Source organism: Oreochromis niloticus, linkage group LG15 (genome assembly GCF_001858045.2).
Source record: "Oreochromis niloticus isolate F11D_XX linkage group LG15, O_niloticus_UMD_NMBU, whole genome shotgun sequence".
Lineage (NCBI taxonomy): Eukaryota > Metazoa > Chordata > Actinopteri > Cichliformes > Cichlidae > Oreochromis > Oreochromis niloticus.
The window spans coordinates 39,256,001-39,278,016 of NC_031980.2; the positions used below are offsets into that span (position 1 = coordinate 39,256,001).

The 22,016-nt window shown below is 42.5% G+C and overlaps 1 protein-coding gene across 11 annotated transcripts in view; it reads right to left on the minus strand.

Annotated features, from left to right (window-relative positions):
- szt2 (SZT2 subunit of KICSTOR complex) overlaps positions 1–22,016 on the minus strand; it is a 91,369-nt gene that overhangs the window by 63,108 nt on the left and 6,245 nt on the right. For 4 of the 11 annotated variants that reach the window (XM_019345908.2, XM_019345906.2, XM_019345912.2 and 1 more), the window contains exons 6-41: positions 21,489–21,651; positions 20,195–20,301; positions 19,814–20,024; positions 18,898–19,068; positions 18,580–18,811; positions 18,343–18,472; positions 17,659–17,804; positions 17,386–17,538; positions 17,181–17,298; positions 16,720–16,925; positions 16,328–16,564; positions 15,970–16,048; positions 15,795–15,883; positions 15,056–15,227; positions 14,821–14,938; positions 14,431–14,544; positions 14,024–14,227; positions 13,734–13,831; positions 13,169–13,307; positions 12,789–13,097; positions 12,499–12,706; positions 12,039–12,086; positions 9,277–9,407; positions 8,795–9,059; positions 7,154–7,331; positions 6,929–7,021; positions 6,631–6,706; positions 5,550–5,840; positions 5,259–5,394; positions 3,838–4,018; positions 3,378–3,563; positions 2,902–3,144; positions 2,440–2,677; positions 2,016–2,090; positions 1,665–1,803; positions 137–272 (exon numbers count right to left, since the gene is read on the minus strand). In XM_019345908.2, coding sequence (XP_019201453.1) covers positions 137–272; positions 1,665–1,803; positions 2,016–2,090; positions 2,440–2,677; positions 2,902–3,144; positions 3,378–3,563; positions 3,838–4,018; positions 5,259–5,394; positions 5,550–5,840; positions 6,631–6,706; positions 6,929–7,021; positions 7,154–7,331; positions 8,795–9,059; positions 9,277–9,407; positions 12,039–12,086; positions 12,499–12,706; positions 12,789–13,097; positions 13,169–13,307; positions 13,734–13,831; positions 14,024–14,227; positions 14,431–14,544; positions 14,821–14,938; positions 15,056–15,227; positions 15,795–15,883; positions 15,970–16,048; positions 16,328–16,564; positions 16,720–16,925; positions 17,181–17,298; positions 17,386–17,538; positions 17,659–17,804; positions 18,343–18,472; positions 18,580–18,811; positions 18,898–19,068; positions 19,814–20,024; positions 20,195–20,301; positions 21,489–21,651 — 5,820 coding nt within the window. The remainder of the gene's footprint in view (positions 1–136; positions 273–1,664; positions 1,804–2,015; positions 2,091–2,439; positions 2,678–2,901; positions 3,145–3,377; positions 3,564–3,837; positions 4,019–5,258; positions 5,395–5,549; positions 5,841–6,630; positions 6,707–6,928; positions 7,022–7,153; positions 7,332–8,794; positions 9,060–9,276; positions 9,408–12,038; positions 12,087–12,498; positions 12,707–12,788; positions 13,098–13,168; positions 13,308–13,733; positions 13,832–14,023; positions 14,228–14,430; positions 14,545–14,820; positions 14,939–15,055; positions 15,228–15,794; positions 15,884–15,969; positions 16,049–16,327; positions 16,565–16,719; positions 16,926–17,180; positions 17,299–17,385; positions 17,539–17,658; positions 17,805–18,342; positions 18,473–18,579; positions 18,812–18,897; positions 19,069–19,813; positions 20,025–20,194; positions 20,302–21,488; positions 21,652–22,016) is intronic. The other 7 variants (XM_019345913.2, XM_019345905.2, XM_019345907.2 and 4 more) reach the window with 7 other exon arrangements.

The window sequence follows — 22,016 nt, forward strand, 5'->3', positions numbered from 1 at the left end:
CAGAACAGATTATGATAAAAAAAAATCTTTGCAAGACAAACTCAGTTATTATGTCTATGAAACAACAAAATTCCTTCCATCTTTTGAGTTTCTGAAACAATGAAAGAGCTCCGTGACGCAGTGCTGTAGTAACTACCTGATTCACAATTCTGCACATGTCTCCGATTTTCCTGACCACCATTTGGTGGAGCTGTAAGTATTCAGGCAACTCCTGCTCTTCCTCTTTCTTCTCCAGCTCCTCAGTGCCGACCTCTTTTCCCTCACTGAAGCACCTGTAACGATAAAACACATCCAAAGGATGAAGAGCCGTGATCAAAGTTATGAAAGTAAGCTCAGAGTCAGAAAAACTAAAATGCTCTTGTTTTTAGTGATCTGCTTCTAATGTCAGCAACGAAAAACTTTTGACTAAAAGAAAAATAAAAAAATAAGAAAGAGTCAAAGGAAAACAACATTTGTATTTGTTACTCTTTCCCTCATAAAGACAACATTTGACGACCTCCCATTAACGGTGAGTTTGACTCCGTAGTATATATCAGTCGACCGTTGGAACATTTTCCGTGTTTTTCCAAGGGTACATCCATCGACCGGCACCACCCTCTAACTTCTGATCCAAACTCAGTCGGTTTTTTTGATATGACAGAAACCGCTCAGTTCACAAAGGTGACCAAAGAGCTTATAACTGGGAACATCCAGAAACAACATTGTACCTGACAACATGATCCACAAACACACTGTTAAACAATAATAACTTAAAATAACTGGAAGTAAATTTATTAGCACAGATGTTTTATGGATGTCAAATCCTTTCATGGTCACAAAGCACAAACTAGAAGTTAAAGCAACAGCATGCAATAATAAGGTATGTAGTAAACTGTTTCAATTAAGAATAACTGGTTACCAGTCTGGACTTAGTCTGGAAGAGAAGTCACAGAAAGTCAGAGCAAAGCTAGTCACAGAATTCATGTTTATAAATACATGAAAAATATTGCATGAGTTTAATATCTCCGGTTCTCAGAGTGGTTTAAAACAGCGGTCCCCAACCCCCGGGCCTCGGACCGGTACCGGTCCGTGAGTCGTTTGGTACCGGGCCGCGAGAGTTGAGGCTCGGGTGTGAAGTGTATGGTTTTCAGGGTTTTTATTGGTTTTCAGCGTTATTTTGTTATGGTTTTTATCGTTAACTCGGTTTTCCTGGGTCTTTTCACGTGTGTTATGAATAAATCTTTTTTTTGGTACCGGTACTAGTTTTATTTTGTTGTATTTATCCGCGACACCTTAAAGGCCGGTCCGTGAAAATATTGTCGGGCATAAACCGGTCCGTGGCGCAAAAAAGGTTGGGGACCGCTGGCTTAAAGCAAATCTTTGAGAAATTATTACCATTAAAAAAGAAAAATGAGAAACTTGTGTAGTGAAAATTGTGTTGCAAATGAATAATGCATTTAATATCTGAGAGAAATGCAATCTGACTAATCAACGTCTACCTCTCTAAACAGTTCTGATTTTTAATGTCTATAAGAATAAAAACGGATCCTTGAACCAGGGGCTTCTTTGAAAACGTGTTACAGTTGTTTCAATTAAAAACTGTATAGTTGTTTTGTCTGTGCTTCACACCATTTTTAGGTCACTTGTTACTAAATGAATGAAAAATGGGAATCACTGTAAATGACCTGGAGTGGGAGTAGACCGTCACTCTGTCCTGGTGGATCTTAACAATGAGCCAGAAGTCTGGCATAAGCCGGGACTGGCACTCCTGTTCGTCCAGGGTGGGGCTCTCACACTCAGAGTCGCTGCTGCCACCATCATAACCTGTGAATACAGCACTGTGTCATTATTCAACATCTTTCCACCATTTTTCTGAAGACACATTGACATGAATTGTCTATAACATAAGAATTAAGACTCTGTAAAGCAGACATTACACTGTGCTTTGAGCGTGCCTGATTTCAGACTGCAGGTGTTTATATGACTCTCCCCAGCACGCCACAGGGAGCTCTCACGCAGCTTTGTGCAGCACTTACCCTGCATGTCTGAGTCCAGGCTGCCTTGGCTGGAGACGACACTCTGGACTCGACTCGGCCTGAGTTTGCCGCCACCTGAGGAAAGAAAAGAAGTGATAGAGCAGAGCGTCTCTGTTCTACGCAGATTACACTACAGTGCTGAAACCCCGAACAGCGCAGCACGCTCAGAGAATCTGAGTGGTTACAATTTCTTCAAATTTTACTTACTTTCACACGGACTTTATGTTTTTAATACTTGTATTTATTAAGCTCTATTATGAATTATATTTATCTTTTTATATTAAGTTTCTTTTTTACTGACAAACTTTTGAAATGAATAAAGTACAAATGTAAGCTATTTAATCATCACTGGACATGATGATGATACACGTGCAACAACACAGTGAAACAAGCAAACCTAAGCAGGTATGAATGTGAAACTCACTGTGAGAGGCCGACTGCACTGACTCAGCCAGGCTGACACTCGATGGTGTCTTTGGGGGTGAGCTGGACTCTGTGCAGCTCTCTGCCTGGAGCTGGGGGGCACTGGGCTGACCTCTGTCCCCAACCATGCTAACAGAGTCATCCGCTTCAGGCTTCAAGGCTCTAACTGATTCACCAGCGTCCGTAGTCGTGTCACTGAGAGCATCAGCAGCAACACTGACTGGCTTCTTGTCCTCACTCTGCACAGAGTTCAACTAATTAGAGTCATTTTGTCTGATAAGCTCCTGCAGATAAACTCTACTAACTACAAGTCCTAAAATTTAACGGGATTTATTTCTGATCATGGATATATGCTGATGTCAAACAGCTTATAAAAAACAAACTGAATCCACAGCTGGACAGATAAAGGCTGATATCATGTATTTTCCCTCCTCTGCACATCACAGTGATTGATGTATCTAACCTCACTGTCGGCCTGAGCTTCTGCTTCACTCTCGAGTGTCGTGGTCTCCACCTGAGCTGCAGCACTGCAGGATATGGTGGTGGTGGTGGTGGCGGCAGGGTGCAGTGGGGGGGATGCAGTGCTCTCAGACAGCCTCTTGGTCTCTCGGATCCTCTGTGGGTGCAGTCTGCTCAGGGACATATAGTAGAAGCCGGCCTGTTCTCCATTTAACACATAGCCAGAGAAAGACATCCTACGAAACTCCTGCAAGATAAACAAACGTTTTCCTGTTTTATATTCGTACGTGCATTTATACAGAGATAACATAACTCTGTGCATGGCTGTGAATCAGCCTATATGCACATATGCAAGAACAAAATTAAAGATTCATTAATTAGCTCCTATCATGTTCTCATTCAAATATTTGCAGACATGTTTTTGGGCTGTAGAAAATTCCTTGAGAAACATTTTTGTCAAATGTGTTTTGTTCTTCTTGCCTCTTTGAATTTTTCCAGGGACAGTTCAGGCCCAAAGACAAACTGAAGCGGGACTTCCTCGCAGTGACAGTGCGGTCGACCGCTGGAGCGTAAAACGTGCTCCGCCACTTTCTGCAGCGTGGCCGGGCCGATGACCCGAGAGTGACGCAGAGCAGAGACGATCTCGTCCTCCAGCAGCCAGCGGATCTGAATCACACGGAGAGAAACCAAGATAAGAGCAGCACTGCTACTGTGTGTGTGTGTGTGTGTGTGTGTGTGTGTGTGTGTGTGTGTGTGTGTGTGTGTGTGTGTGTGTATACAGTAACAGCAGAAAGCACAGATATCTGTTCAGTGAATTTTTCAGAGAAGACAAAAAGATTATTAGAAAGTGCTCTTGTGACTGGATAGCCCGGCTTGAGAAACGCTGCACGTTTCAGTAATGTGGAAAAGCTGCCCACCTGTAACGTGTGTGAGGACTCACCTCGTCCATTGTGGCCAGGATTGCCAACTTGTGGGGAAGTGGGAGTTTGGATAAGGGGTCACCAGAGATGCCGTTGACACTTCCTCCCCTCAGACTGTCCAGCACGGCCATCAGCTCCTCATCAGAGCGATAGGAGGAGGGCTGCCCTGGTGAACGATTCACACTGCTCTCTGAGGTGTACCTACACACAGAGAGATGTGACGTGAACATCATGGCGTCCACACTCAGACTAACTCAAAGACGCAGTGCTTGCATGTTGTATGGGTCTCCTGCCAACAGCTTCACTCTGGTGCTGCTACTAATCATCACTTCCAATCCCGTCACTTTAACCTAAAATAAGCAATAACTACTAAACATGAACACAAAAATTACACTTTATTATTTTTGTCAGATTGGTTTTTAGTTTACACCATGATGGAAACAATAATCACTTGGTAGAAGATTAGCAGCCTTTCAATGAAAAATGACTAAAATAAGATATTTTCTGTGGATAAAATAATTAATTCAGAGTAACAGTTGTGAAAATAATCAGGAAAAAAAATGAAATATTAAATAAAAAGGGAGAAGAAAGGAAACCGCACCTGTTTAATTATAGTAAAATAAATCGAGTGATATTTCAGATCTGCTGGTGTAGTCTTCAGTGAAATACAGACGCAGCCAAAACTGTTGGTTTGCTTTTCTATTTGTTGGAGTCCATCTTCCAACTGACAGTTCAGCCTTTTCCATAATTGTTCAGTGAGATCCAGACTCATGCTGCAGTGTTTTCTTAGATGTGCATTATGGGAGATTATATACAGGCAGATAGAGCTCCAGGATCCTGAGTGGGGTGTGTCTTAAAATGAAGCTCCACCTCTATCTCACAGAGCTGTTTTTTTACTTTCAAAGCTTGTGACTTGCTAAAATGCTCTCACTTAGTTTCATTTGTGTGACATTTATTCATCTCTTCATCTGGCTGCAGACTATTCCAGCTGTCACAGGTTGAGAGATGGTGTACACCCTGGACAGGTCACCAGTCTTGTTGCAGAGGTAATGAGCATTAGGACTGGTAACATAAACATGACAAACTGTGGTCCAGTTTGTCATGTTTCTCTTTCAAAGGTGTTCCTGGTTCATCTCTGCTGGAGCCACTTTAATTCAGAGAGCAGTGCAGGGTGCAGAAAGATGTGGTCAAATCCAGGGAAGTGAGTAAAATCCTGCCCAAAGAGGCATCAATAACTCTTTAAAGGCCATTTCAGAAATTCACTGCAGAATAAGCAGTGTCACCGGTTTCTTTGTTTATTTCTGCTCTATGTTATCACTTTAAAATCCTACCAACGATCCTCGTACACAGAACTTTACAACAAAGGATCTTTACTGCAATCCGATCAGGAAATTTAAAATTGAGATTTAAAAAGCTTGGAAAATCTGACTTTGCACACGACCTGTTATGATGGAAGTCGGCCATGGCTTCGATCTCCAGAGGCAGCGTCAGAACAAAAATATCCAGCGTGACTGAGAGTTCGTTCAGATCTACAGACTGCACCGCCTCAGCATTCTCCAGGCAGGAAATGACCTCACCTGCAAACACAAGTATGAAATAAGCTCGAGAACAAAATCAGCAGTGTGAAGAAGCAACTCTTTAAAGTGTCCAAAGTGGTGATTTATAGAAGGAAAGATATGCTTCCTTGCACAGAAAGAAGCCACTTAGGTGGAAACCAGTCAGCTGTACTCACCCAGGCACGTGGGCAGTGTCTGTATGGGCATGGAGCCATGGCAGCTCTTCATGTTGACAGAGCAGGTAATATGAACAAACAGTGGTGGCATGTCCAGCTGTGGGGCCTCATTCTCCAGCAGGGACTCTCCCTCCAGGATGCTGAATGAGTCCTGGTCCTGGTTCACAGTGTTGGAGTCAGACAGGGACTGGTCCTCACCCTCTCCATGGGAGCTGTTGCCTGGGTGCTCCTCATACTCCACCACCAGATCTGTGTCACTCTCCGTCATTATGCAGGAGGCCGGCACGTTTTCTGCAAGTGTAGCAAGAGAACTTTAAAGTAGTCCTAAGAATCATAAAATCTCTGCAAAATCTTTTTGTTTCACTTCTTTGGTTAAATCAGGTTTTAGGAAAGGCTTTATTTTACTTTCAGACTTATCAGACTTTTTAATGACCCACAGGGACCACGTGTATCCTGCCTGTTACGCATTCTCCACAGACCACACGCTCACATCAACTAAGCTGAATCTTCTCCTGCTGTGCACTGCATGGACTGCATTGGGGGTTCCAGGAAATCAAGGACTCCACATGAATGTCTGGAATTCCTGAAGGTTACTCACTGAGTTATAATAACTTACATATGTATTTGTGTCCGTGTCTAACAATAAAGGGATATAATAGTATATGAATACATACACGAGTATCTCACACCTGAAAAAGAGGTGATGCGTCTCGTGCTTCTAAAACATGACACAGAAGTCGCTGAAATAACGACGTATAAGGCTGATTAAAAACCAACTGATAAACCGCTAACACAAAACTCCTGGAAATCAAACTTGAAATGAGCCGTACTAAAATGATCAGTTAGACTAGGCTCGGCCTGAGAGTCTTCCTCATCTTCACCCTGCTTTGAGTTAAAGAGGCAAACTTCTCCTACACCTTTCTCCCAGACACTGAAGATAAGCAATATTACAACTTATGCTTACTGAAGTATACTCTGAAACATGAAATATTTGTTACTGCTGTATGTGTGTGACCACAGTGCTGACAGGAGACTAACAACAAACCTAAACTAAAGGAAAACTTTTCAGAATGGCCTTTACCGTCTTCAGTGGCGGGCTCAGCTTCTGACAGCAGCTCTTCACTCGGCCGTCTTTTCATCTCGCCGTCCTCCGACTCCTGTGAAGGAAAATCACAGCAGCAAGGTTCGTGCTCAGATATCACTCATCTCTCTCTTTGGGTTGCTTCTCCACGTTTTCAAAGAAAAATAAACCGTTTTTTTTTTTTTCCCCAACATCCGATTTGTCCAAATCCTTAAAAATAAATGATATTCATCCCTCTTTATAACATCTAACATGCTATGTGACGCATGATAATGTTGCAAACTTATAGCAAACTCACCTCTTTCTTGGATGAAGGTGGAGAGTAGAAGAAGTAGTGTGGATTGGAGGGAACACTTTTGAAATACTGAGAAAGGATCTCCATGAATTTATCCTGACAAAAAATAGTTTAAAATTGAAATGATACTCATTTAAAGCTGTTAGCTTTCTGGTACAAGAATTCACAAACACAAATCAGCTTTAAGGGAACACACTGAAGAGTATGGGATTACCCTTCAGACACTACCTGTATTATTTTGTGCAGATCTGGATACACTTCACAGGTGGGTTGTGTCTGAAGCAGCGTCAGAGGGAATTCTGGTATCTTTCCTTTCTTGGACTCTTCCTTGATCGGTGGAGATGTAGGAGCAGAGGAATCAGGAATTCCTCTGGATTCAGCCTCACTGGTGTCCTCCACTTCAGTACTGTAGCCAGAAATATCACACAATTAATAACTGTGTCAGTTAACATGAATCTTATTGCAGATTGACCTTAAAACAGTCATTATAAAAGTGCTATGGAAGGAAAAAAGCCAGCACACTGACAGTAAACTTATGAACTGGAACATGTTACCAGATTTGATTCATCAAAGGACAATTAGCAACACTGTGTGGTGGTTTGTTGCTTTGAATGATGACTGGTATCTGTGACTGCTTTACATAAAGTGAAACATGCATTTATCACTTCTTGCCAACATCAGAGCTCTCTTCTCAAACAGCTCTGATATCACAGAGGTCTCAGAGCACCTCACTCTGCCAGCACAGGCTCACCTGTGGCAGACTGCATTTAGGAAACAGACACCATCTATACTTTTGACATTACAAACATTTTCATAAAGCTACATTAAATGACACTAAAATTTTGCTTAGTTGCACCAAAGTTTATGTTTTGTGCCATTTGCTGTTTTCGTTCTCACACTTCAGTCACATGGTGGCAAAAGGCTCAGAGTCTGGTTCTGTCAGAGATCTCATCCTGTTAAACGGGAGTTCTTCCTCCCCACGTTCGCCAAGTGCTTGCTTATAGGGGCTGGTCTGGTTGTTGAGGTCTTCTCTCTAATTTTATAGTTTTTACTGTAGTTTACCAAGTCTTTCCCTTGCAATGTAAAGCACAGTGAGAAGACGGGTGCTTAGAAGTGTGAAAAAAAATTGAATTCTGAATTAAAGCCTCTTTTTTTAAAGAAAAGTGCAGAATAAATAAAGTTTTTTAATATAACAAACAAATCAAAGTATGTTTAAGTCACACCAACATCAGCACATGTGAAGAAAAACCTGACGTAGGCTATGAGGGGCCGTACAAGCCAAAATTCATTCTTTCACTCTCACACACATACATTCTTCTCTCACATACATATATTTTCTTCTGACATGTATGCATTCTCTTCTTACATACATATATTATTTGTGAGATTAAATGCATATTGAATGCATGTAAATGAGAGCAAAATGTAGGAATGCATAAATGAAAATGTATGTATGTGAGAGTGAAAATGTATGTATGTGAGAGTGAAAATATATGTATGTGAGAGTGAAAATATATGTGTGTGAAAGAAGAATGTATGTGTGTGAGAGTGAAAGAATGAATTTTGGCTTGTACGGCCCCTCATAGTAGGCCTCTGTGGATGTGAATTCACCAAATCAAACAGCACCATCTGGTGGACAGTTTAAATCATTACTAATAACTAGACTTTATATCCAGATTGATTGCATACATGCCATTAGCCCCAGATAGATGGACAGAAACGTGGGTTACTCCCTATACTGAGATGTTTTATGTAAACCAAAATATAAGAAGGTGATAAGCTATAACTTTTAAATGCCGATTATGTTAAATAGAAACAACTTATTTCTCAAAAACTGGCATTTAATCTGATTCTGATGATTGGCTTCACCTGCATGAAGAGGCCACTTTATCATCGAGTTGCTCCCCCTCAGCTTCACCAATGATGAACGTGGCAGGGCTCCTTGAAGGTTTCAGAGGCCCTCCTCCCCATCCTGGAGTCTTGCCGTGTTCCCTGAAGACCCTGATGTGTCCACATAGCGTCTGCAGGAAGGAGGTGATGTCGATCTCCTGCAGCGATTCTTCACAGTAGTCCATCGCCATCAGGATGTCCTGGGAGCTGATGTTGTAGGACTGCTGCAGGCTGCGGTATACCCCTGACAAGAACATGGAACCGTGACCAAACGATGCTCAGACGAGTTTCAGTCACAGTCACTGTGAACACCTGTGACACGACGTATTAGTGCAGAAGCACTTTTTGTTAGATAGATCCTTTCTCATTTTTGTGTGTGTGTGTGTTTTGATGGGGTAAGGATTTTTCTTTTTGTTTTTTGACTACTCAATTAAGCATCTGTGTTGGTGGACGCAGATCACCTTTGACGTAGCTCTGGTAGTAATGCTCCTGCAGCATGCTGCAGTAGTTGGCCAGCTCCTTGTGTTTGTGAGGCTGAGACAGGAGGTCGGTCCAAGGAGACGGACTGCTGCGATCCTGAGATAGAGACCTGCTGAGGAACAACAGCGCAGCAAAGACACTGAGAAGAAGTAAACCTGGTCTGACACAATGATGAAGGATCAGTTGAACCCACAAGGATAGATTATGGTAGTACATAAAACCTTAATTTCACACATGTAAACAACAGAGCTGGTTCAAATACAGACAATTCCATTCCACCTAGTTTTGCATAAGCACTTACATTTAAGCATGAACCCATATGTACACTACAGTACAGGCCCAGTCACAAAGGCCGAGAGACCAGTCGATGAAACTCTCACAAGCCAAAATCCTTCTGACCTCCAGTAACTGCTAAACGACTGACGTGTATTTCCCGAAGCAAATCATTAAATTTGAATGTTTCCATGTTAACCAGTGGTTGTTGACTGGTCTCTATGCCTGTGTGACTGGGACTGGGGCTTAAGCATCATCGAAGGAGCCAACAAGCCTGTGAGGGACAGCTGAAGCTCCACAGCAAGCATCTGAAGCGCTGAATTAGGGGAGGAGCAAACATGATTTATCAGGACAAAGGCGACTCTGATCATTTAACAATATTTGTATTTTTAACTTAAGTGTATATGTATGGTGTATGTAAGTGTATGTAAATTATTTGTGTGTGTTTATAGGTTTGTACACAAAAATCTAAACAACAGTCTTACTGAATTCAGTGTTGAACATTGAGCCGTGACACCCAGAGGTCTCCTCCACACATCAGATTTTAGTTAAGCACAGGAAGTCTTTTATCGTTTCCCATTTAACCCATTCTAAGTATTAGGATAAACTCCAGACTCCAGTATGTTTCTGTTTATTAACATCAGCATAACTTTACATGTTTACATGTATGTCATGGCCCCCTGGTGTCAGTTTAATCATCACGAGTCAACAAGATGCTCTGTGTCTGCATTCCCTCTGCATCAGGGGTTCACAAACTGTGGTACGCGTCCCACTGGTGGTACTTGGGCTCCATCTAGTGGTACGCGGGAAGTCTCCAGATTAAATAATATAGCATGTTCTGATTGAGGGAAGTCTGAAACATTCAGACGTACAGCTCTGCTATCACTTCCAACATAAATGAAGACAGAAAACTAAACAGCAGTGACGTTTGTAGGGTTACTGAAGTTGGGCTAGCTGCTATATAATGATGTGCTACGTGATCGCTAGTGACACAGCTATGTTAGCATAGCATAAACACAGTGAAGCTGGAGGATGAACGCTAACTTTTTCCCACTCGATAAAAGCTAACGTGAGGGTTCCCGATGGTTAGGGACAAATGCAATCGCATGGCAGGATGCTGTAAACGGACCAAACTTCAGTCAGGAGAACAACTGAGATAATCCATCCACAATACCAGGTTAGTCATTAATATACTGCTGCATGGGCTGGGCTGTAGTTACAGCGTAAGGGTTTAAACACTGAGCTTTAAAATGAACAGTGGTAATAAAAACCCAGAGAGGCCGACAGGGATCACTGACTGTTTTAGGGGCTTGTTGAGATTAAACAGAACAAGATACAAAACATTAAAACAAGTTAAAAACACAACAGCCTTGTTAAACATGGAGTAGTTTGTTCATACGTCATCACTTAAAGACCAGATATCACACCTGCTGTGAATGTTTTAATGCAGTACAGTTGTTGTTATTATCACGTGTCACATCCTGTTTATGACAGTTAAATAACATTCATATAAGAAATAAAATCGTCTGTGTAAACTGTATGTGGTGCTGTGCTGAGTCTGGCTGGAAATATCACTACAATCACAATGTTATCAGCGATTCTGAGGTGTACCAATAAATACTGCCAAGCTATTTTAAACAGTTTTTGTCAGCTTCAAGCATGCAGTGAGTGTGTTTCACCCAGAAAAACTCAACTATTGCATTACTCAGTCACACCGGCACAAATAATTTAAACAGAAAGTTTGATCTGTCTACATCATCTCTTTGAATTAAAACTATAGTTCATATGTAATCTTTGGTTCATCACCAGTGAGGCTGGTTGTCCAAATAAAACAAATTAAAAAGCTGAAGCGCTGAGACGAACAGCAGACAAAACTGCAGACTCTGTATCAGTGTTAATGCATACAAGTACAGGAAGTCCTGCATCCCACTGAGTCTTTCACATTTCATGTTCTTGGATAAAAAGCTTGTATATAAAACATGGATGTAGATCCCAGGTTTAAAAATCAGTCCAAAACTGGAAGTGTCTTAAACCTGTATTCCTTGTCCTATCCCACAGGAAGTGGCTTGGAAAAGTAAGTGTGACCGGCCCTTTTTATGTCTTATTCAGCAGGGTACGATAGCAGGCATGGAGGCAAAGCCACAGTTTTAAGAGACTTCCACAATGGCTTCAGACCTGGAAGTTACATCCAAACATTTGAACTCAGAGCTCCAAATAAGCACATGACAGTGACAGAAGAAGAAATGTGACCCTTTGATCAGTGTCTGTGGTTTTCTCTGTTGTATGCAGCAACAGGAGGAAGCACAGACAGGCCCGGGGAGGGAAGATGCTGTTACGAGCCTACAGCTTTAGAAAAGCCACACTGTCCCGCTCTACAGAAGACAGGCTAAGTTGTCAGAAGTGTCCAGTGAAAGCTGAGCAGCCCCTCAGCAGACAGAGAAGGAGAGCAGACAGACAGACAGTGTGCTACCTGAACTTCATCTGCTGACACATCTCCCAGGACTCTGCATCTTGAGCTCTATTCTCACCCGTGAAGACAACCAGAGACACACATGTTAACATCTCCACTGCAACTTTCAGGACAATCCAAGGCTCACAGTGTGTCACACAATGATGACAAAGCCTAATTACAACGCGGCTCTTTGTCTAGTATTTCTTCTAAGTCTGGGTTAGAGGTTACATATTCAGTATTTGGTGACTGTTTTTGTGTTCAGGGTGATAATAACGTCATTATTATTAAAGGGGAACGTTAGCCAAAGTTACAAAAAGACCCAAATAAATACAATGATTAAATAATTCTATATGATCTTCTTATCATTTTATATTAAATTGTAACTGAAAACACAACTGAAAAAACCTCCTTGTCTTTCAATATTACAATGCTTGCCTGTTTTTTTTTTTATCCATCTCCTAAGAAAGGAGCTCAGTACCTGAAGAAGACGTCCCTGGGTTGGCGGCTGGAGTTTGGGTGAACCAGCTGCTCTTTCAGATTCTCCAGTGAACAGTTGTAGACGTAAACTGGACACTTTAGCTGGCTGCTGTCACCAGTGCTCTGCTGGGAAAGCTGTCTGCTGAGGCTGATATGGAAGTCTGACTTCTGTGGCTCAGAGAAGTGGACTCCCTCTCTTTCTCCAACATCTGGAAACATCAGAAAAGAGAAAATCTTTGTGCAAAATGTTTGAACAATTAAAATCCTGCAGACGTGTGGTTTTAGGCTCACCTGAGCCTGGCATCCAACTCTCCATCTCTGACCCTCTGCTGTCCCAGCTGTTCTGCTCCAGGGTCTGGGAGTCAGAAGCTCCAGTCTGGCCTTCAGATGGAGATGAGAGCACAGGGGACCTGGCAGTGCTGGAGCTCGGTCGCCGATTAGAGCGCAGGCTGAGTCCAGACTCGGACCCCTCAAGGCCACCGGTGGATCCAGACAAGGAGTCAGCCTGAGATTTGTTACTGGGAGTCAAAGTGTCGTCCTCCTGTGTGCTCACATTACTCCGAGGCTCATTCTCTCCTGAAGCCATCAACATCAGAACATCTGCAACACAACAAACATCATGAGAGCGTGCGAGAACCACCAGAACCAGAGCCAACAAACTGCAGACGTACCTGTGAAGGTAGCAGGAAGGAACGTGAGGATTAGATGCTGGGAGCTGATGCATTTGGCATAACATCTCCACTGTGGTGCAGAGCAGCTGCTCTCCAACAACAGGGGCTCTTCATCCACAAGGTCTGCATTACTGAAACTCTGCCAAACACAAACGACATTTGTCACGAATACAGCAAAGAACAATGAAGGACCTGAAACAGCTCCCACTGCAGATTTCCAGTGTAGAAGTACTTTAATTGTAGTTGTGGCCTCATTAGCTGAAACAGCCAGACAGCTCAAAAGGACTAAATCTATCCCATGTTTTACTTTAGTACTTTAATCTTCAGAAACAGCAGAATTACACAAAGAGTATCAGTATATGTGGTAATCGAGCCTAAAGGCATCAACGGCTCTAAAGAGTCAAACATTTTCAAACAGATCATCATAGCTGTAGTTTTATTTCTTTACCATGAAAACAAGAAACAATAATGATAAATGAGTCAACATAAATAGGACAGCTAACACACTTAAGAGTGACACATAAATGTGTTTCAGGTTTTGTTTTGTGCAAATGTTGGAGATTACCTGTAAGGTGCTGGATGACCCCATCACCTCTTTGCTGCTGCCGGCGGTGTAGAACGATGTCATCGTGTCCTGTTTCTCTGGAGGTTTGACGCACTCCTCTAAAAAAACAGAGACGACAGAGACACTGATAAAACAGAGAGCACAAAAACTCATTGTTTGTTATTCTCCTATCATTATTTTTCCAATTATAATGGGATCATCTACTTCCAGGGGACACTCTGGAAATAAAGCTTCCACAAACTCACCCTGGCTAGATTCACCTCCGCTTGCACACACAGACTTGTACAGACCTTTAATAACTGGCAGGGAGAAAGGAGCGACGTGGCCGTCTCGTTCCCGCTCCAAGATGTGATGCATGAAGGCGACGTGGTCCCCGTCAGCTAACGGGATCTCTCTGTCACTCAGCTCGTTCTCCAGGCTGGTGTGGAAGAGGCTGAGCAGGAGCTCATTGGGCAGGCAGGGGGAGCTGTTCATCTGCTCCTCATTCCCCATCGCTGAGCACAAACAAGGAAACGTGCACATCAGAATATTCCCAGGTCAATCCTTATGTTTTTTTATTTCATTATAATTTTAGTATAGAGTATAGATGCATGTTGTAGGACACAGATGGAAGTGAGATGCATGAAAATCACCGAGCCCTCATATACAGTACGCTACTTTGTATTCCGCAGGTTGAAGTAAAATGTGCCGTACATACCTGTGCTGAATGTGACGAAAAAGAGTTCAACCTGCTGGCATTTTGGGAGCAGCTTAATGAGGTCAAACTGGAAAGGAACCATGTGGATGCTCTCCTCAGAGACCAGATGTTCTCCTGCATACACACATAATGGAAAATCATCCATCATCACATTTTCAAACAAGCAAAAACCGGAGAATTTCATCTGCTGAGCCATCAAGGCTTTTAGTGTATTCAGCTTTAGTTTAATGTTTGACTAAAATTAGCTCAATAAACATCCAACAATGGCAGACTGAGTGGTAACAACTCAGCATTTAAAACTGCAACACAACAGCAGCACGATTCTTGCAGTCATTTTTGGGATGTGTCCGATATATTTTGCTAACGCTGATTAAAAGCCAAGTTTGTTACCTTGTGTATCCTTGAGTCCAGCTGGCAGTGAGCAGACCTGATCCTTATTCTGACACAGCTGGCTCAGATATTCAAAGGTCATCATGGTGGACATGCAGGCCAAGTCCCTCGGGAAGATCTGCAACACAACAGGGACACGTAAACCAACCCTGTTGCTTTTAATGAGAAACGCTACATACGGACACAAACTGAGCTCTAGTTTGAGGAGCAGCTTGTATAAGCCAGCTTTTCGTACTGCTTGAGGGATCTCCTGGTACTTAAGGCTCTGAAAGTAGCGGTGCTGATCCGCGCAGTTCACCGTGCCGCACTGCGGTTCCACCCAGCATTCGGTCACGAGGTTCAGCTCTGTGTCCAGGTCGACCGCCTCCACCTCGGTGTCATTGTCATCGTCGGTGGAGAAGCTAGAACTCCACGAAAGACAAAACAAAATGATGAAAACTGAACAGTTCCAGGTGAACTTAACCTGTACAAACATTTTTAACTTAGAAAGGTGTTAAAGGGTTTCGTGTTGGACTAACAGTTTACTTTGCAAACATCGACACAGTATCAGTGTATCTCAGATTAAATGCTGTTAATAAGCCAGACAACACACCGCTCGCAAAATACAAACACCTCAGTCACAAAGTTTCTTCCTCATCAGAGAGCTATGATACGACATGCTGACCAGCTGCAGCTTTGCAATAAATATAAATAAATCTGAAGAGTCAAACTCAGTGTAAAATAGTGGATTATGTACATGTTACTGTTTCTTAAGAAGTTTTGAGGTTTACATGAATTCCACTGTTCCTGATTTCTGTTGCTTATTTGTGTTTAATAAACAGGTGAACTAAACGTAGACTTTTCCCAAGAGATCACTTTAAGAGATTTGATCACGCCGAACTCAAACCAAGTGCCAATACATTCCTGTTGCTTTTAATAAAAACTCCATCCTAACAGTGTATCCTGTTCTAAACTACGGTTACTGCCAGGCTTACCTGTCCTTAGTTGAGGTAGAGTGAGGGGGAAATAGGATATACTGAACAATACAAGAGTGGCTTTCTCTGTCCACGTCTCCTGACATTCCCTGAAGACACAAATAAAACTCAGTTGAACCAAATCAGGATCACAGAGAAACAGTTTGGGAGTGCAGTTTGTCCTGCTGTTCTTTACCTTCATTGGCAGCTCGATCACCATGTTTATAATGCCCTCACCACTGGCAGCAAAGTTGAAGCCTTCTGACAGGCGAATCCTGCAGACATCAGGACAATTTTTAAGGTTTTGCATCTCAAAGAGAAGAAATTTGTAAAGTGAGACATGGCACTTAAAGAATCCAGAATTTAGATCAGAATCAAAATCATCTTTATTTGTCCCAGTTTGATTTATGGGAGAACTGCATAACCACAGAGTAGATACCATCAAAATCACGGTGAAAAACTGCTGCTCAAATGCGTATAGTTTTTCCTCATTCATATTTGTAGCTGTGAGCGTCTTATTTTTAAAGAGATCCCATTTGACAGTTTGAACTTACTCCGAGAGCATGGACAGGATATGGGCAACAGCCTGCATGGCTACAGCCGGTCCCTGGCTGCTCTGCACGGCCCACACCCAACGCTGGTGCAGGAAGTAACGTGACAGAGAGGCCAGCGTCGAGGAGGCTGTGCGATTCGCTGCCAAACTGAGGGGTGCAGTGGTGTTGGAGGGCAGTGGGAAGTTCTCCATGTTGAAGATGAAGGGAGTCCTGAAGTCTAGAGGAAGCTTGTCATACCTGCACAGGGTCAGCAGTTAGTCTGCATTCAGCCTTGGTACTGTTGGTAGCAACAGCAAACTGTGTAACCAGTACTTTTAAGTGGTTATGCATTTATTTATTTATTATTAGATTACATGACCTTCTCCTGATGGCCTACTATGATATGGACCGACCTGATAAGCAGCTTTTCCAGAGGCTTACTGACCACCACCACACAGGGTCTGTCAGAGAGCGCAGGCTTGGGAGCAGGGATGGAGGGAGACTTGGAGGGAGATGGGTGGCCAACAGCCTTCCTCTTGGTTTTGGGTGTTGCCTCTTTGTTCTGAACACGATGAGGGAAGCGAAGCTTGAGGATCTGCTCTCGCAGCTCATCCACAATCTGATTTTAGAAAGCAAAGCACAACACAAGTCTCACAGAGAGTTACAAGTGGGGCTTGAAAGCAGTTTGTTCCCTGAGCATACGCATGTCCGATAACATCTTTCATGTTTTTACTAAACTCCCCATAAAAGAAATGGAGAACCAAATTTTGTAAAAACATTGCAGAAAAAACATAATACTGTGATCTACTAACATATATGGATCATAACAGTACCACTGATATTGTATTGGCCCCATGTTTTTTTGATTGAGTACCTTGTTCCTAATATGGGCCGGTGTACCGATGGGGAAACCCAGACGCAGGACCATGCAGGGGGTCTTTGAGATGACACGCACCAAGTAGAAGGAGGTGGGAGGCTGATCAGAAGAGCTGCTGAGTCATCAGAAAAAACAGAGTGTTGAGGCAGAAGTAGCGTGTAAAATCTTAAACATCATCAGCCAACGGCACCTGTCGTCTCACCTGTATATGAGTTTTACATATGAGTAACCCTCCACCAGCACGAAGCTGCTGCAGTCCCTCAGCAGTGACGTGAGGGCCGAGTGGGAGATGCGACACTGAATGGTGCTGTAGCGCCCGTTGTTTCCAGCTGTGTGCAGATGTTTGGGGACAGGCCTGCAAAGGTCAAAGTTTTGTGGTAACAATGAAAGACTGGCAAAGCAAAATAAACAGACATAAACAAATATGGCTGATAAAAAGAATAAAAGATTTTTTTTTTAGCTGCATTATTCTTACATATCATGCTCAAGGATGATGACAATGCGATGCATGTGTAGCCATCTCTGCCAGAAGTTGGCGTCCATGGAGAGGATGGGCTTCCAGTATGATGCAAACTGGGACTGGGAGGAATCTTTCGATCCACTGTGCTGCAGAGACAAGACCTGGAGGAGGAGCAGAGACACCACAGCGTTAAGTGACAAACGACAGAAACAGAGCTGGTCTACACACACACACACACACACACACACACACACACACACACACACACACACACACACACACACACACACACACACACACACACACACACACACACACACACACACACAGCAGGAACAATAAGAACAATTTGTAAATATTTATGTCCATTTTTGGTGTCATGCTTCATAAATCTGCAGGGATTTAGGAGCATTCGGGATCATAGTTTTCCATGAAAAAAATGCAACTATGCATAAGCAACTCTTTGTGATAGACACACAGGAAGTTAGCTGATGTTTGACTGGAGTCAGAGTTTCCACCTGTTCTAAAAATAATGACATGCATTTCTGATATAAACGCTGAGCCAAAGTTGAGAAATTCCACCAACTTCCATCATGTAAAACCTTGTAACGTTCAGTTTTTAAACCTTGCACCAACACAGATCATTAGAGTTAGTAAGTTCCCAACATAGTGGTGAAGTATAACAACAGGAAGGCTGACCGGAGTGGTGGAGCCAGGAGGGATGTAGAACAGGGGAACTCCATTTTTGGTGCTCTCAGGAATCATGTAGTTCTCAGGCATTGAGTTAAATGACTGCAGGTGCACCAACATCTGATCAGTTTGGTTGATGCTGGAAAGGACAAACAGCACATGGACTTTCATATCAATATGTCGACATGATGGTGGGATTGCACAGAATCTCTAACTGGAAACCAGATTCCAGTCCTCATGTCGTACCTCTGCAGTGTGTTCCAGAAGCGTCGGATGACAGAGGTGCGGTACTGGCTGGTGATGGGTTTCCTCTGGGTGCAGCTGATGTCATGCAAGATGTCGTAGCTCCCCTCCATCGTCACCTCCACTCTGGTGGTTCTCTTGGAGGGGTCCAGAGGCCAGGAGGCAGCCGCGAGATACTCAATGTGCATGTTGTGTTTCCATAAGAGCACGAGCTTCACCTCCAGCTGAGTCCCACCTAATGTCACCAGCAGCTTCAGTCTCAACACAAACATTCAGTTTTGACTTAATCTGAGATGTTAGTGAAGACACACAGCTGTTTACCTTTAGTAAGGCTGATGTCTGTGATGGTGTAGCCCTCTCTCAGCCTCACAGACACCACGCTGATTAGATGAGCATGGACTTCTTTCTCCGTGTGCTTCTTCCTCCTCATGACCAGAGCAGGGTTCCCGCTGGCCGACACCAGGTGCTCATTGAACAGCTTGTGCTGGGAAACTACAAAACAGAAGCAGTTAGTTTCATGATGATTATAACCATCACAGTCATCTTCATCACTAACAACAAAGAGATTATGGCCTACAAATGCTAATAAGCTGACAATAAAGAGGAAGAGGACTAGCCATTAAATGCAGCAGTGTTTGAACCTCTCGGACATTTTTATAATTCTATATATTTCTATATTTCTTCATATGACCTGAAATATAACCGGTTTTCCATATAATGTAGCTAAAGAGATCCCAGGTAAATAACTGATAAAAATATATGGAATTAAGAGAATTCAATATATCTTCTGTTTATGATACTTAGTTTAAGTTTAAGATAATAAACTTTAGTATAATTAATTAAGATGAATATTATAACTCAGCAGCTGCTTTTTTGTAAAAACTGACAGTAAGATGTCAAAAAGGATGGGATTCAGCCTTCATGTAAACCAGAGTGCTGTGCTGTGAGGCCTGATGGAGGAACGCTCATATATTCATTAAGATTAATGAATTAATGAATAATATTCATTCATTATTCACTCATTCATTAAGACTGAGGATTCAAAAAAACGTTAACAATAAAAAACACAGCGTTTGTGTTTCAAAACAAAGAATAAATATTTACTTTGTCAGTGCTAATTTGAGTTGCATCCTTGCTCACGTCACACTCAGCAGGCTGATTCAGCTGGACTCTGATAAGTGACTTTGCCTCTTAGATAAAAAAAAACTAGCATAAGACTTGCACATAGCTGTCTCACCACAGAAATACTCTGAGTTCATGGACTCGGGGCTCTTGAGGAAGGAGTATGTTAAAAATGCTTTGTGGTAGGCATTCATCTCCTCGCTGTTTAGGTCCACTTCAGGACAGCTGGGCAGGTAGGAGCCAAAAGTAGCTAATGAGATGAACTTCATCAGCTCGACGTTGGGGATATAGCCAAAGCTGCAGTCGTAGGAGTACGCCCCGCCAACCTGTAAATGCAAAAACAGAACAGCTGGAGAATCCCCTAAATATCTTTAAATAATAATTATCACTTCCATTGTGGGAAACGTTTGTTGTGACCCCTTAGATAACAGTTCTTGCACACAAAAATGAAATTTAATTTTATATTCAGAATATAAAGTTAGATTCTTGTCTTTACTTGTACAAAGGAGCAGGAGATGGTTCCACTCCTGAGCTGGTTCAGCAGGGTTTCACACATGGCGACATCAGGAACACTCGTAACCCCGTCCGTGATGATAATGATACCTTTGACAGAAAGACAAGTAAACAAAGGAGTCGGTGTTCCAAGTCAAAGCTTTTTCTTCTTTGTGAAGCACCAACTTTATATCCATCACTACAGGATCGTCGCATTAATTACTGCCATGTGGTACAAAACCATTCATTAAAAACCTTTAAAAGTTACAGGAAAAGAAGTTTATGTGCGTTTTATGTAACTGCATTTACTCGTTCATTAATTAAACTTAATGTGTAAAAAAAAATAAAATGCATGCAGAGTTTCAACCTCTCTATTTTTATTTCTCTCATAAGCACACCTGTCATTTTACAGAAGAGAAACTGAGTGCATCAGTAATTTAAACTGTCTGAAAGCGTGCGCTCTTCCTCTATCAGTGTCATAAACTCTATAAAAAAACAACAGTTTCCTGGCTTGCAGAATAAAGGAGGCCATGACAAATAAAGTCCCAAATTTCTGTGACTTCAGTGGTTCACATCAGATCAATAAGTTGATCCATACAGCAGAAAAACAACATCCAAGTAACATCTGATGGAGTGCTGTGCTTTCAGATGTTAACTGTTATTTCTGAGGAAACAATCATCCAGGTAAGTAAATCCCAGAAGGTTGATTCTGTTCATCTGGACGTGGCGTTTCATCACTCATCCAGGTGACTCCTTCAGTCTCAGCTGACTGCAGGTTTCAATCTTATAAACAGTACATTTGCATAATGACTGAAACCAGCCCACTGAAGGAACAATGGGCTGTGAGGTCAGTCCTTCATCATGATTATGCAAATTCTCATGACCACTGATCAGTGGCCATGAGTCCCATTCACAGAGAGTTGGGGAATGGCTGCAATCACAGCATTGTAAGATGGTGACAGATGTACCCTTAGGCCCCCTCCTCCATTCAGAGATGGTCTTTCCCTTTTCATGTAAATATGCTGTTTATAAGGTTGGAAACCTGCAGTCAGCTGAGATGGAAGAAGTCACTTGGATGAGTGACGAAACGTTTCTCCCACTGAAAACATCCAGATGAACACAATCAACCTTTTGGGCTCTGAGGAAACAGTTTTTATGATCTATGAATGTCAGTGAAAAATCGTCTGTATTAAAAACAGATTTGTTTTTAGAAGAGACGTTTCTTTTAAATAAGGCATTTTAACTAAAGAGAGCCTCCTAAATAACACCATGGGTACTTGAAGTGTAACTTCACCAACCTGCACTGGAGTTGGGAGGCAGCAGCTGAAGGGCCAGGATGCCCTGGCGTACCATGCTGACCAGCCCCATTTCAGCTGACACCATGGAAACACTTTGCTTCCTGTGGGGGTGCTCGTCCAGGCTGCTGCTCTGGTCACTTGAGCTCTGTGACGGCTCCACGCACTAAATAGCAAAGGAAATATAAATGTGTTAGGACACATTTAATGTACAACATAGAAGGGCGGATTTAATGCCACACTCATTCTTTATAAAGCAACATTAAACTGTGACATGCTCTGATGCAGAAGTTCTGCTTAAAGGTACTTGTTGTAAAGAAAATGTTTAAACCTTTCAAATGTACCTAAAGCTACATTTATGTTCAAAATGCATTGTGTGGAGGAGCTTTGAGTTCACTTTGCTGAGGGCAGTTACAACATGTGCTTTTCGTAGTGGACAAGGAAACGGTAACCATCTTATCTTAGTGACCCACTGAATGCAGTGCAAAGTCTGTCTCTGTTTGTTTTCTAGCAAATAACAGTGAATAATGT